Source organism: Mytilus californianus, unplaced genomic scaffold, assembly GCF_021869535.1.
Source record: "Mytilus californianus isolate M0D057914Y unplaced genomic scaffold, xbMytCali1.0.p SCAF_8, whole genome shotgun sequence".
In the NCBI taxonomy this organism is placed as follows: domain Eukaryota; kingdom Metazoa; phylum Mollusca; class Bivalvia; order Mytilida; family Mytilidae; genus Mytilus; species Mytilus californianus.
The window spans coordinates 74,767,000-74,783,585 of record NW_026262734.1 but is presented as its reverse complement, the minus strand read 5'-3'; the positions used below and the strand labels follow the sequence as shown (position 1 = coordinate 74,783,585).

The following is a 16,586-nucleotide window of genomic DNA, read 5'->3' as shown; positions in this document are numbered from 1 at the left end:
TATGTGTACTTTTTTATAAAAAAAAAATCTATTTGACATTTTTTGGCGGTATGAATCCAAACCTAGAATGATAGATTTGTCGCAACTCCATCAAAAGGAAGATTTTGGTAATTATCCATTGTCCCTAATCGTGGGTGGGTCTAGATTTGCTGAAAAGTAAATGTTATAACCAAAGACCAACATCTCTAGACGTTTTATCTAATAATTTGATTATAGGTATGCATCACTATTTACATAAGATTTAATTAAAACAATGATATTGAGAATGATAAAAAAAGAGTTGTTTTTGTTTTTGTTTCGTACCAAGAAGCACAATAAGTTTATACAAAAATGTTTCATAACTATGCAGTAATCATAAAGACACTTAACTGGAAGACGGTTAAAGTCAAGAAAAGGTTTGAAGTTTTAGACGATTTCGACGAACAAGGCGATAAAGTTTGTAAAATAGCTGGTGGTTGCTCCGTTGGCCAAGCCAGTTCACCCGAATTATGTCTAGGATAAAACCCATTGTTAACAACTAAATCACGAAAAAATCTAGATGATGCTTTTGGGACTCTTGGTCTAGATGGATCACTGAAGTTAACAAAATGGAGTCCAAATCTTTCTGAATACCCTCTCATCCACTCAAAATTATCCATAAGGGACCAAGCTGTATATCCTTTTATGTTGATACCGTCAATGCGTATTGCTTGTTATATGAAACGAACATAAAAAAAGTTCAATTGAAATGAATGACATTAGGTTAAGGTCATGAAAATAATTAGACTTACTGACTAACGTATGACTGATACTTGGAATGTTGAAGAAGTAAGCCTTACTCGATGAATGACGACCATTCGTAATTGACAATTTATTGCTGAAGGTATAGAACCACTTATTGTGGACCCGGCCAGGAAGAATATAACAAAAGAAAGTATATGTTGTTTTAATACGGAAAGCTGTAAAATTGACAACATGTAAAATATTCTTGTAATTTTAGTATAAAATGATTGAGGATCACTACAGAAAACTTGCTGCATGTTTGGTAAAAAACTAAATTTTGAGAAGAAAAAAACGGTAGACAAATCTTGCCTGTTTTTCAGATCACAAGTACCAATTGTTGTACTTTTGATCTTCCGGGCACCCGATATCTTCGCTAGCGAAGAGTTATGATCCGACCAACTCCTCTTCACCCTTGGCAGATTAAGGCAGTATTTGTGTATACAGTGTAGTGCCATCTTACGACAGATAGAAGTCACGCCCACTCCGACTTCGTCATAATTGATCAATGACAGCACTTGTACTCTTTAGTTCGGAGATGTAAAAATGACTGTGTCTAGTGTTTACAAATTTCGTAAAGAAGACACCACATATATACGTTCACATTCCAACATTTGCACGAGGAACATAACTAATTTGTTGAGTATCAATTTCAACAGTGTCTCAATATAGTCCTATGTTTTGGGGACAGAGACGCGCTACACAATCTGCACGTGGCAATTGTTTATTTACATTTTCTACATTTACACGTGATCATCTTAAAGGCGTTTTAGATTAGAAGCAGATAGTTACAACTGCGACCGATGGAAATCATTACCTTGTGGATCCCAAATTCTGACTTAATTGCCACGGATGAAGAGGAGCGGGTCGGATCGTTACCCTTAGCTAGCGAAGATGGAAACCCGATCACAAATAAAAATAAAAAAATGTTGTCAGATTATCTGGACAATTTGATGTCCGTTATTGTTTTTCAATGTTTGTACGTCTCTTTCATGGGAGGAAACAGGTCGTTCTGTCCAATGATGTTTTATAATTCCTGCTATATTTTATGCTCATCATATTTGATTAAATGCTACATTATGATCCAAAAATTATGTTAAAAAAGAATGGTACCTTAAATTGTAGCTCACTTGGTAATAATTCATGAATAGTGATATGGGCTTCACCTTTCATCTGATACCTTAATTACTGAAATATATTCTACATAGTTTTATTTTTACACCTATACGTAGGAACTATTTTGTTTTAAATATGTACTACTTTCCAGTATGTTCTTTTTTGACCGGGCCCGGTTTGGTGGTGTAGCATCTTACAAGGTCTATTTTAATTATTTTTGCAAAGAATTCCGCTCAAGCCGGTGCTGGGGGCCGTCTTAAACTCTCAGTGAGGTGAGAATTGTTTTGCTCCGTGTTGAAGGCCTCACTGTGACTTTGAGATGAGGAACAGCAAAACAAGCGCTCTCCCTTTGCTTTTTTGTGTTTTTTGCTGTGCATGTACTGTTTTATGTCATAGTTGGATACCCCATATCCTTTGTTTTTCTATTACTACTGAAAGACTCATTTAAAAATATTGCTGGATTATTCAATTTGACTCACTTTTCACAGATTTTGAACCCACTCACTTATCATGGAAGTCGATATTTAGGTATCTAACGAACATCTGTAGCTACCTTAGCTTCCTACAGTAGCGACCACATTTTGACTCTTTTTTTCTAAATCATAATCCGTCCTTTGTTTCTTTTTCAAGTCTGTAGTCATCCTGTTTGTACCTGCATTACGCAGGTTTATTATTGTGCGATCTACTTTTACGAAATATTTTGTATCTGTACCGAAGCAGACTATCTTGACCATGTGCTGTTCGTTGTTGTTCGTCATTATATGTGTGTCGGTTTATATTCAGAGGAGTCGGTTTAGGTGATTGGTGTGGTGCATTGTACTTTGCGGTATTTTTGAAAATTCATGTTGTCCCTTTTCATCCCGTGTCTTATATCATAGAAAATTAGAGATACCTTTCAAAACATTATTGATGTAATGTTTATAATAAAATATCCGATGATCATCATGTAAACTTCCGTTTCTGTCAGAGATACCATTTTCTGTTATGTATATTGGAACATTTCCATAGTGGTTTCTCATCCAATTCAATGCTTTTCTTATTCCCCAAGGAGTTAGTTTCAACCATGAAGATCCAGACCTAGAAAGTTACTTTAACTTCTATTTGTAATCAAAATTTCTGCTTAAAATTCTAATTAAACCCCTTATGTATGAAGAAACAATTTAGTAGGTTTGAATTACTAGAACCATATGGATATTTTTGGTCATTTTCCAGCTTAAACCTTAATGTTAGAAACAGAAATATAAAGTTTCAAAAATTTTAGATGCCACTGTGGGATGCCATAATCATAAGTTCTCCGCCTGTAATCTTCCCAATGTATTATTTAACATATTTTCGTCGCGATAATAACCCTCTACCCAAACAAAAAAACAAAACTAGACTAAGAAAGTATTTATTAAACCTAGTGTGATCATTAAAACTAAATTTTAGGACTTTGGTTGTAGGCCAATACGACCACTGTCGATAATAAAAGAACATAATGGGAAACAAAATTAAGTCTTCAAATTAGCAATTATAAATGTTAGTTCTCATTCAATTGTCCTAAAGTCAACTATAATTTGGAATAGTTTATTCCTCATCTTCAGAATAAGTGTTGGATTACCGGGATTATTTGTTTTCAGTCATTAATATGATATCTATAATTTTCTACATTTGTTTTTTATCACCAACGATGCGAAATGCATTTTCAAATGCTTATGTGGTGCATTAAATATTGCAAAATAGAAGGATGTATCTAAAGCAGAGTTTAATTTATTTGTTGCACATTTATTATATCGTAAATACAAAATTTACTTAACAGAAGTGCTCTTATTTAAATAAATGGTCCTTAGAAAACACAAACCGTTACCTTGATGATATTATTTCGTTAAATAATCAAGAATTTGTTAATTTTAATGCTGAAATTTACCCAAAGGAACTGACTTGAAATAAATCTAATACAGATAGCATTAAGTGTCCTTTTTTTCCAGTTTCACACGGGAAACTCTATACTAAAATTTCTGACAAAAGAGACGGTTTTTTATTTCCCAATTCTTATTTTTTCATTTTTGGAAGGTAATGTTTCTTTGGCCACTTCTTACGTTGTGTATATGTTACAACTTGTTCGAGATGCCTGGGTCTGTAGTCGCACTTTAGATTTCAATGAAAATAACTAAAAACTTTACCAAATTCTTTCATAGATATAAATATTTTGTTAGAAACTTTGGCTGAACCTGTAGGTTTCTACTGTTTACTTATATATATATATATATATATATATATATATACACCATTTTTCAGACTGTTTATGACGTCTTTACCCTCAATCCGTTGGATGTGTACTGATTTTTGTTTGTTCATGTCTATCATTGTTTTTTCTCCATAGATTGTTTAGTTATACATTATGCCGTTATTTTTCTCGTTTGGAATGTTTCATATTTTCATGTCGGGACCTTTTATAGCCGACTTTACGGTATGTGTATTTTCATTGTTGAAGTCCGTACGGTGGCCTATAATTGCTTTAAACCACTTCATTTTAACTCTGGTTGATAGTTGTCTCATCAGCAGTCATACGACGTCTCCTCATTTTTATATTATCATGGATAAACATTTGCTCTAAATGAAGGTCATCATAATTACCCAATCCAAGATGGATCTTTAACGGCAATAATATCTGTGTCATCCCTATAATCAACTTTATATGTAGGAGTTCGGCGCATGGATACCATTTCCGATGTGTAGAAGTTCAAACCAATAAAATCAGATGAACCTATAGTAAAAAGCGACGAAGAGATGAGTGGCCCTGTAGGTTAATGTGGACTCGATACAAAAGAAACAAAATTACGCGTTAATAAGTGTAACCGGTATTGTTTTAAACTACAGGTTAAGGAAATTATGAGATTAAATAAGAAGAAAATTGACTGATCGACTTTTTATAGATAGTTCTGAAAAAAACGCTGATAATAAAAAGACCTTTTGTTCTTTTTGAATCAATTATATTGCTACAGGTAAGAGAAATACAAGCCTATTGCATCATTGGCACTCATACCACATCTTCCTATATCTATTGAATGAACAAGTTGCACACTTTGAACGTTATGCGTCCAATCAAATACGTCAGTGTGTACTAATTCATTTATCAATGAAGATTACACTTTATAAATTTGGTGTGTCCGAAACGCTTTTCTGGACTTACTTTCAGCAAACAACAACTATCTTAAGTCAAGGATGTATAATTACTTTAATACGTGAGAAGCTATACGAACAAAAAGGGACAAAAAAGAATAACCAAATCCATCTAAAGGACAAAAAGAATAACCAAATCCATCTAAAGTAAACTTTTCCTTAGGGAGTTGGAACCCTACTTTTTTTTCTTTTCTAAATTTATTCATGGATAACCCAATTACCTCAGTAAATAAGTCAAACAATAGGCAAAACTTTTAAAGCATAAGGAATTGTGTTTGTTTTAAATACTGAACACCAAAAAATCATATTAGTGATCTGACTTTTTTGTCGTTTTCTAAATACCTTTTATATATTGTTTCTCGTACTCGGTAAAACTTGGGAGTCTGCTTGAATTAAAATTTTGACGTCTGCTCTTGTCCCCAATTTTCTTCTTCATTATATCTGGGTAGTCACCGTCTACAAATACAGGATTGGCGTACCATCCGAGGAAAAACTGGTTACCTGTTTCAGACGCCTCTATGTCTTCCGGATTAGATTTGTCCGTTGGTTCTTGCCAATGGAAATTGTAGGTTATCCCAACATTTCCTGTCAGGAAATATGTATGACAAATTTAATGAAGCAGTGTAGACATTACCATTTATACCGTCACACTTCGTTTCAACAATTTAATTATGGCTTAATGCTGTACATAATAACGATGTAATCTTGATATTAGACTAAATATATCTTTTGTAAATTTGACAATGCACACAAGCTGGAAAATAAATAAAATGCATTTCTTAGAATGGATGACACACGTGTTAACTTGTTCAATTACTTGTAGAAATAGTTGTATCCAATTTTCTAGTGAATATACTACGTTGGACATATTATAAAATTTCGATTGTTAGGTCAGTTCCAAATGAACCATGTTAGTCTTGTATGTTTTTTTTTTAAATTTTGGTTCATTTATATGTTTCGGAATTTAGTGTGACGTCCATTTTCTCTGAACTAGTAAATATTTTTGTTTAGGGACCAGCTGAAGCCCGCCTCCGATTGCGGGAGTTTCTCGCTGTGTTGAAGACCCATTGGTGGCCTTGGGCTGTTTAATGCTCTTTGGTCGGATTGTTGTCTCTTTGACACATTCCCCGCTTCAATTCTCAATCTTAAACAAACAAAAAATGTGTCGGTAGTGACAAAAAATTTATCTAGTAAGACTGTGCTTTAGTTAAAGTTTTCACCAGCTTGAGTAGTCATGATAATTTTTCGCATTCCCGTTATGAACGTGTTGAAGTAGATAGACCACAGCCTGAATATGCTTTTGCAAAAATTATCATTTGGCCCATATGGCACTAAAACACCATAACTAAGGGGAAAATACAGAAATGAAGTTTTTGTTCTTCTCAAAGAATCTTAACTCTCTTTAAATACAAACAAAACAAAATCCATGATTCTCAGTCAGTCCAAACAAAATGGTGAAACATCACATATTTACTATGAGAATGAAGCCATAGAGAACGTATCAGAATATTCATTTTTGGGAATGTTGATAAAATGTAATGGAAATTTATCACAAAGTACTTTAGAGCTGACAAAAAAGGCAAAAAAAGTATTTTTTTGCAATAAAATCCTATACTAAATCATTGAATAATCTACCTATAAAAGTAGCAAATAATCTTTTTGATTCTTTAGTAAAACCAGTTATGACCTATAATTCAGAAGTAACATATTTGGATACATATATTTCTTTTCATAGAGCCAAAAACAGAGCCTTATCTTCAGGAAAACAAAATAATCAACTTGATTTTACAGACAAAACCCCTATTGAAAATATGCATCTTAAATTTTGTAAATCTACTCTAGGAATAAGAAAAAATGCATCCAATTTAGGAGCAAGAGTTGAATTAGGAAGATTGCCTATAGAATGTTTTATTAAAACACAAACCCTTTTATATTTAGCTAGACTATATAATAATAATATTAATCGATTGATAAAGGAAGCTTTTTCTCTAGCACAGTCTCTAGATTTGACTGGAACTTATTCATGGTATACATATGCAAAAAATATTATTGAAGAGACTAATATTGACCTTAATATTCTTTCTACTTGTAAGGACATAAAAGATGTAAATAAAATAAAAAACGATATAAAGTTAAAAATGAAAAATAGATATGAAGATTTAATTGAAACTAAATTTGAAAACATTGATGATAAAAGTAAATTGTATCTATATAAAAAAACTTTAAAAAGATTGCATACTAGAATCTTATCTAAATATATCTAAATTTCAGATAAGGAGATTGATCACTAAATTAAGACTAAGTGATCACTCCCTCTTAATTGAAAAGGGGAGATATTTTAAAATCCCAAGAGAGGAACGAATTTATCATAAATGTAAAATACTAGAGGATGAGAGACATTTTTTACTCTATTGTGATTATAATAAAACACTAAGAAATGCCTTTTTTGAACACATATGTACTGAAAATGATAACTTTAATAATTTAAATGAAGAAGAAAAAATTCATTATTTACTAAATCCATCAACGCCTTTACAAACAAATAAGTTCGGATCCTTCTTGAAAAAGTCATTAGAACTGAGGGCAGGGGACTCTTAACAGCTTGTTTGTTTTTATAAATTTTGATGCTGTTTTTTATTGTGTATGTTTGATATGTATGTATATATGTTTATTGTGTTAATACATGTTGGTCACAAACTGTAAAGTTTATACGACAATAAAATATTTGATTTGATTTTGATTTGACTTAATCCTCCAATACACAGCAAGGATCAATAGGATCTATGTAGGGATCAGGTGGAATCATATGTATGCATAAAATGTATTTTATATATCCTTACGTTCATGTTTATTTCAATAAGATTGACTTAGGTGTTGTGCCGAATAAAAAAGTGCTTTGAAATTGTCAGAGTGTTATTCTTACTGTGTTTGATTCAACAAATTTTATAAAAGAGAGGCTCGTATTGAAAATCACGGATATTCAATTTCTACAACTGTATTGGTTACTGCATCTATTTTTAACCGAGAAAAAAAGTATGGCTCTTCACATCATACTGCATGTATCGTATTATACCGACAAACTAATTCAACTGATATTTAGAAATAAAAATAAGGCATGACGTTCATTCTTTTGTCCTAAAATGTCATGTAAACCTGTGTTTGCGCGGATAACTTTCTAGTAACGGATTTTTACTAAGCACATTTCCAAAAAATAGCTCAAAAGCGTATCAATACTAGTGCATTTAAAATGGTTGAAGGATAGTTTATCTGCACCCATTTTAAATGCATTAGTATTGATACTCCTTTGAGGTTTTCTTCAGAAATTTGCTTAGTGAAAATCCGTCGGTTTTCAACATGCCAAACTACTTTAGCACAATAACCATATAATTTCACATGATTTTGTGTATACTTTTGTTACCTTTTTGAATCTTCCTAAATTCGTTGTTGTAAACACGATAAGCTTTTGCGTGTGCTTTAATGAGGTTATGCGCTGCAATGTAGACAGTTGTTCCTGGTTCTCCAACCTCAGGTGGCATTGTACCGCCACCATATCCACGTGTTGCCACAACCCTGGGCTCATTGAGAGTTATCCATAGTTTTACCTTCATTGCAAAAATGTATTGGTTAGTCGCTTTTAGAATATATACCTGTATCACATAGTGAAAAATATTATGATAAATACTTAATTTTAACGACAAGTTTGGATAATCATCCGAAAAGCATAATTTTTTCGAAATATGTTGCAAATCAATTAATAAAATTCCAAAAATAACTGCAAGACTTTCAGACCTAAACATGTTCGTAACATACATTATTGAAACTTGTATTCCATATTTAAAATTAATTTTCATTTTATATCATTAACGCACAACTATATTATTTCTTCATGAATATATCAATGATCTACAAAGGATTACACTTTTCCTAGACTGTAAATAATAAATATGTTTCAGATCATATGATGATTGAATTGCAGGCTTACAGTGTACTATATAAGCGTATGATTCTGAATAGTATACCATATTTATAGAGCATACATTTTCATTCCCTCTGACCATCCGAGCAAACATAATTAAAATCAACTTAAATGTCTCCGTGACACTATGGAAATACTGTCTGATTTTCATAAGGCTTTAATTTCAGTCTCTTTTATCTCGCTGTTTGCATCATTTTTGAAAAAGAATTGATACGTACAATTTGGACTTTGGTTTTGGCAGTTGTTTGTTAGAAATGTTTTCTAATCTTCTGGAATCCTGTGTACTTGATGAACTCTTTGCACCAGATTAAGAAAGTTATTACCTTTGACAATTTTTTTAAGGACGTACAATTCTGGGTGAATAATGTTTACTGGAATATACTTGCATCAGATAATCGAGCATTCACAAGTATTACCGCGCTGTATTTATGATGTAATATAGAGACTAGTTATACCAGTCCAATGTATGGTTGTTAGGAACGACCCTTCTAAAAGTCTGGAATAGAATATTAAGTAGTTACCATACTTTTATTTGTTTATTTCGTGTGGAATAGATTTTTAGCCTCTGCTAGCTATCAGAATTGTTTCCACTTTTCGTTGTTGATGTTGTTATGTTTTCTCATGTTAATCAACCCAATACCATTTCAATTCAACTGGCCCTAAGGGTCATGATTGATATTGCCGCCAATTGGCGTCCATCGTTCGTCGCTTACCTGTCTTCCTTAAACAATGAAGAAATGTTAACAGACATTTCTCGTGGTATGTATGTAGATTGCGTTTATGTTATTCTCGATAACCAACCAGCAAGACCGTCATTGATAACAAAATAACGGTGAAAATTTTATCAAAGATATCAGGCTTGTAATTTGGTAAGACAGACGAGTGTTTCGTCTTCATAAGACTCATCAGATTGAAAATCTAACAAGGCAAAAATGCTTAGAGAAGCAAAATCTACCCACATTCATTTTTACCAAACTCATCACACGACTTCACACAAGAGTTAATACCCCAATATGACAAATTTTGACCGGTTTTTGTTTTGTTTTTTTGTCTTTAACATTCACACATATGATTAATAGATGAAAACAAGCGACATTAATATAGTGTTATTAAATGGGTGTTTTCATATTAATCCTGTATTATGTTCAAGAACAGTCGTATTGGGTCGAAGTTAGCAGTATTGACTCGTGGCGTAGCCGAGGGCCAATACAGCTAATAGAGACCCAATACAACTGTGCGAGGACATAATACAGGATAAATATGAAAATACCCATTTTATGACACCTTTATTAACCAGTGACTTAAAATAATCACCAAAAGCTGATCGAGGACAAATACGACTGTAGGAAGATTTGTGCAGGATTAAAATGTCCTGTTCTAAAAGATACAAGATCGCAACATCTATCTAATTTGAATTCTAAATTCAAATTTTTTTCAAAGTTATCTGATGAAATGAAATTTGTTTGGATTCTTTCATCTGTAGTTTTGTTTGTTACTTAAAATTTATTTAAATTATTGCACTTCCTTATTTAAAAACGAAAGAAACTTCTAGAAAATATCAATGTAGTTTAAAAAATAGAAAAATAAAAAATCATTACTATTTTAAGTATTGAAACATTATTAGCATACTTACATATACAGTAATTATTTAGATTATAACACAGAATTGTTTATATTTATATTGCAATAATTAGCCTTTTAAACTCTGTAAGTGTAGGTAACATATCTCATTAGGGTGTATCATTCATTATGATTGTATAGCAATTAAATTTTCCAATTCACTGTACTAATACACTATACTAAAATGCTTTTATCAATCTTTGTATTGATTTAAACAAAAATGAAAAATAAATAACTAGGTAAAGGAAAAATTGAGTTTTTATATCCCTTGAAAATGACTCTCAGTATTTGTCTGTATCAAATGTAAATTTTTAGCAATACTACTATGAAACTACAGTATTACTTTACTATTTTGTGTAAACATCATATTGTCCAATATTACCCAATTTTGGGAAAATTGCCCAGTCCCAGGATAATACTTTGTCAACCCTGTTGGAAACAAAATATTCTGTTCCCAATTGGTAAGAAAAAAACCCGATATGGTTTGATATTAAAACAAATTAAAATGTGTCAAGCCATTGAAGGAAAAAAAATCAAATAACATAAAAATCCATATACCCCCTTGAAGATAAATTGCTAATCCCTTATTTGGTATTAGTTTTCTTCATCACATATAATAAATGTTCTTTTAAACAAACTGACAAAATGTGTTTATGAGTAAGAGTTTTTTAGTTTTCAGTCTAGTATCCTATAACTGTGCCGTGAACTTTGCTGCACCCTACTTGATTGGGATTTCCACTGTCACGAACAACTGTGTTGACACTCACGTAGCTACCTCTAGATGTCTTGTTATGTTTAATTTTGTTCCTCTCGCTACAATTACCCATATTCTTTCTCTTTTGCATGTACTTTAATCAAAAAGAATAATTATCTAGTGTAGTGTTGGTGACAAATTTTCTAGGAATAGATCACCAAGCTTTTAAAGGGATGACAGATCGATTGGATAAATTTTGGAGGGATGATAACTATTTTTCAACCCACCAAAGTGAAAAAAAAAAATTAAGGAGACTCGTTCCGCAGGTAATCAATATTGGAATAACCAATGTCGGTAATATTTAAAAATAGAATGAAGTAATTTGAAAGCTGCATGTGAGAGATATGTTAAAGACAATTGCGGAAATAGCTTTGTCCATGCTCTACCATGTGAACTCCCAAAAATAAATTCAATCACACATAAAACAATTGTAACTTGCACATCTGCACATGATCTATTTTTAAAATATATGTAAGGTTATGTATATGTATTTTTTAAATATTCATAATGTATGAACAGGGTAGTACTGGATGTCGCAGCTGCTAATCCATCCAAACAAAACGGATTGATTTGTCCAACCCAACCGCCCCCCCCCCCCCCCCCACTACCACCACTACATACACACCGAGTTAGAAGATAGTTAACCTTGTCGAAGTAAGAGTAAGAACCACCATCACAGCCTAAGTGAGCAAATGCTTACATTAATATGTGATGATTATGTGTGCTAAATGTCTCCTTTACACCATATCTCATGGTTATGCTCCTCAGATAGGAGACGTTTATAGAGCATGTTGACATAAATAGGTAAGTCCGTGTTTAACCATTGATAACCGAAAAATCATTTTGATGAAAAAAATTAGCATATTTACAGAAGATGCTTAATAATCCTGCAAAGTTTCGATAAATTCCTATGGAAATTGCAAGAAATATGTTGAAAATTGAGAAATGGCTAAGTCCGTGTTTTACTATTGGAAACCATTGAAATCAACTTTACTTTCTGCAGATAGTATTCAATTACCCTGTCAAAGTTTATTGCTTTCCCATGGAATTTCTAAAAGATATGTGGATATCAAACTTCTTCACTCGTAAAAATTGTTTTTTTTCAGAAATTTTACTTTTAGCCCGTTGACATGGTAAATCCGTCATTAAAAGTAGATTTATTCTCTTATATTGCCAGTGACCCCCTAATTCTATTCCAGTTTTACAAAATATAGACATCAAGCTTTCTGTAATTTTTTTCCCTGGGAATAATTCATCAAAGAAGTTATTTGCCCATTTCCCCTGTATATTCATTGCGAAATAAGCCTATCAGCACCCATTTGTCAGAGGACGAAAAATCTTTTGGATGGCTGATGACCCCCTAAATTCATTGTATTTATTAAATACCAATGCAACAAAGTTCAAGTCCACAAAGTTTGAGGAAAATCTGTCACTTTTGTTCCATACTATCGAACTACCTTAAATGAGTATTTAAAAAACAATTACCGTTTTAAACAGTCGAATTGTATCTATAAATAATTACTGCGGTCTTTGATTTTATGACGACTGCATAGTATATATAATAATGCCTTTTAACATTAGAAAGGCTTAATCTCTTCAACTTCGTACTTTATTTGGCGTTTTTAACTTTTTTGGATTCGAGCGTCACTGATGAGTCTTTTGTAGACGAAACGCGCGTCTGGCGTAAATACAAAATTTAATCCTGGTATCTATAATGAGTTTATTTAAAAGATTTTGTGAATTTTTTTTATCATTTTTACATAAATAATTAATTGGACTCTGGTACTGAAGAACATTCATGTATTCGTCTTGATAAACTTGAATGATTTCGGAAAGCTGTATGTTAAAAAAGTATTTTCTCTATAAAAAAATTTGACCATGAAAATGGTAGAAAAAAATATCAATTTGGCAATCTTAAATATATGTCTGTTTGCATCTTACCCTATCACCAAACTCCTTATAACAGATTCTGGCATATTCTGCAAAAAGATCTGAAACTGTTTCACTTAGCCAACCACCATAGGCATCTTGCAGAGCTTGTGGTAGATCCCAGTGATATAATGTCACCATAGGTTCGATACCAGCTTTCTTCAGACCATCTAATAGTTGATTGTAATACTCTATCCCTTTACGGTTGACACTCTTTGTTGTTCCATCGGGTAGGATTCTTGGCCATGACAATGAAAATCGGTAATGAGTTACCTGGCACAAATAGAAATGATTTATATCTAACCAATTTTATAAGTAATCAAATAGTATGTGTCTGTCCGAAGTCAAGAACCTGTAATTCAGTGGTTGTCATTTGTTGCTGTTTTAGCTTTTGTTATGTTGGGGCCATTTATAGCTTGCTATACGGTATTGGATTTGCTTGTTGTTAATGTCCGCGTGATGAAATATAGTTGCTAACATCAACGTCATCTGGTCTATGGTGGATAGTTTACATAGTTTTATACACTACATTTATGGGACTGTAACCCATTTGACCTTATTATACAGTAAACTATCGATACGGATAAATACTCTCTTGAATGTGAATGGTGATTAATAGATTTCCAGATGAAGGATAACCAACATCAAAGGCACCAGTTTTACTGTACCAGATTCGTATTTCAACAATATTCGATAGAATTATATAGGCAAAGCCATTTAAATAAAAATAAAAGGTACGTGCCAGTTCTTTACGAAAAAGGATTATTTTTCATGAAAAACTTTTTATTGGTATGTAGCAGCATTCAAGCAGCACCTTCATAAGTCACCGGTTCCCCATGCAGTTTCTGCAACATATATTGCATCTGTCGTGTCTTTTTGAAAAGTAAAAAATTGAAGACGAGATTTATTACCATATAAAATCATTTTTGCAATCAAATTGAACATATTCGTGGTCATCTGTGAAGCACATATTCCATGACGGACATCCAATTCTGAATGGCATCGTTAAATTTCAATGTGATGACTTTAACGTTACCAAAAGGAATCCTTTTATCAAAATGTTTACTAAAATCAGGAACCCTCTTTCAAGGAAATTTGTATATGAAACACAGCGCTTGGAATATAGTATCAACTTGGAGTAAATATACATAAGTTGGTGGTTCTTCAATGCTGCTACATAAAAACGGAAAGTTTGTCATATGAAAATTGAAAACATCATTTTTTTTGGAAATTTCAATTCTTAATTAACATTTACTGTCAATATTTAGATGAACAAAGTTTATCATGTTTGGTGTCCTATATTTAAAGTTTAAATTGATAAATGCTATCAAAATAATTATAAAGTTACCATATTTAACCAATTCATGCAAATATATGTTGTCATAAAAATCAAACATCTTAATGTAGATTGCAGAGAATCAAATGATAGAATCAGATCGGTTTTATTCTACGAGGTATTTAAATATATTTCTTTCATTTACTCGTATGGAACAATCAATCTCAAACTTGGAAAGCAGAAAACACTGAAATCATGTTTCATTCTGTTTCACGAAATGGGCTATGATTATATGATCTCGTAACAGATTATTGGTTTTGTTCTGATTTACATGCATGATTTGACCGACCCATTCCTTCTTGATACCTAACAGTTCGGCATAATATCTTAACGATTCGTTTAGAATTTTATATCTTTGAATCACAAAAAAAAATATTAAACCTCTCAGTATTTAGAATAGTTCACTAACACTGTCTTTTGTTGATTAGTATTAAAATTATTTAAACAAATGAGAAATAAAACACTTGGAGAAACATATTGATGGGGCTTGATGTTCAAAAGCAAATATAAAATTGAGAATGGAAATGGGTAATGTGTCAAAGAGACAATAACCCGACCAAAGAGCAGAAAACAGTCCAAGGCCACCAACATGTATATTTCGGACCATAACATACCCTGATTATTACTAGACCTCATATTGAGTCAGATTTTCACGTGCTAGCTCGCAAAAGTAGCTCCGCAGAAAACCTATTCCTTTCAGCTGACTACAAGTCATTACCGCGTATTTGGCGATGAAGCAGCATATTTAAAATTTAGTTTTAGGTTGTATCTTAGGAAGTTATTGCAAATACAACTTCCCGCGCTTAAGACGAGCACGAGAACACTTTGAATCGAAGCGGTCACAATGTAACAGAAAATATTTGAACCCATAATAGTCAAGGTTCTATAATGGACTTGGAATTTAAGTATGGTAAAAAAATACTCATCTATAATTTTAACATTTTATTTTTTCATATAATTTTTATACATTTCTATTGGATGTATTTTGTAGGAGAAGCCATATTTATGTTATATGTACTAATTTTGAAACTATCCACATATATTATAAACTCTGAGCCCAAATTGACGTACACTTAGGACAAATATAGGCAACCATAGTTTACCAATGTTTAAAAACAATACATCGATAAAGAAGTGATAACAAGCGTGATAACATGTCGTGCAAATAATGAAAACCTTTTGTGAACTGCAATATACTTACTTCACTTGACAATTTTGTACATAACCCATGTAATTCTACTAGAAAAGTCTTTTTAATATGACATTTATAGACTTACACATATTGTTCCACTAGGGATACCTTCAGTCTAAATTGATGACAACCCAACGAAAGTGTCCATCACGAACCTGATATGTGTTTTATTTACCTTAGAGTATCACAATTGGTCGTAAACATATAAATAAATGTTACATATGTTTGTTTAGATATATTTTTGTTCGTACTAAATTAATCCATCGGATGCATAAAGTACTAGAAACAATACCAAAGATTTCACATACAAAACAGGACGAGTTTTTGTTATAATCTGACTCCACTGTTGGTTTTTTTTTAAATCTAATAGTGTAAAATGTTATATGATAATATTCGTTTTTCTGTTTACCTGTCTTGCTGTTGTTTACCGAATGAATTTGCCTTGATCCTGTAAGTTTGAATTGTTTATGCTTTTTTTTATCATGTCGTTGTTGTTTCTGTACCCCAAAACAAATCAAAAGGTGACGTGAAACATTTATCACAAAATGATTTTCTCTTCTTTATTTACTAAAAATTCGAACCTTTATAAAAATAGCAAAAAGGATCGGTAAATGAAGAAAGACAATAGTGAAAGAAAAGGATTTAAAAATATCTAACGGTATCTGTAAATACTATCAGCATTTTGCAAATATACATATTTGTAGCTGTTGATGAACAAGGGGGTAACATTCTGCTATAAGCT

The 16,586-nt window shown here is 32.1% G+C and overlaps 1 protein-coding gene across 1 annotated transcript in view; it reads right to left on the bottom strand.

The window, feature by feature from the left end:
* Positions 1-18: 18 nt before the first annotated feature.
* Positions 19-16,586, bottom strand: part of LOC127712489 (lactase/phlorizin hydrolase-like) — a 30,813-nt gene continuing 14,245 nt past the window's right edge. Inside the window, exons 11-16 of the mRNA XM_052218954.1 lie at positions 13,329-13,589; positions 8,456-8,639; positions 5,380-5,622; positions 4,492-4,621; positions 2,768-2,952; positions 19-688 (exon numbers count right to left, since the gene is read on the bottom strand). Coding sequence (XP_052074914.1) covers positions 342-688; positions 2,768-2,952; positions 4,492-4,621; positions 5,380-5,622; positions 8,456-8,639; positions 13,329-13,589 — 1,350 coding nt within the window. The 3' untranslated portion in view covers positions 19-341. The remainder of the gene's footprint in view (positions 689-2,767; positions 2,953-4,491; positions 4,622-5,379; positions 5,623-8,455; positions 8,640-13,328; positions 13,590-16,586) is intronic.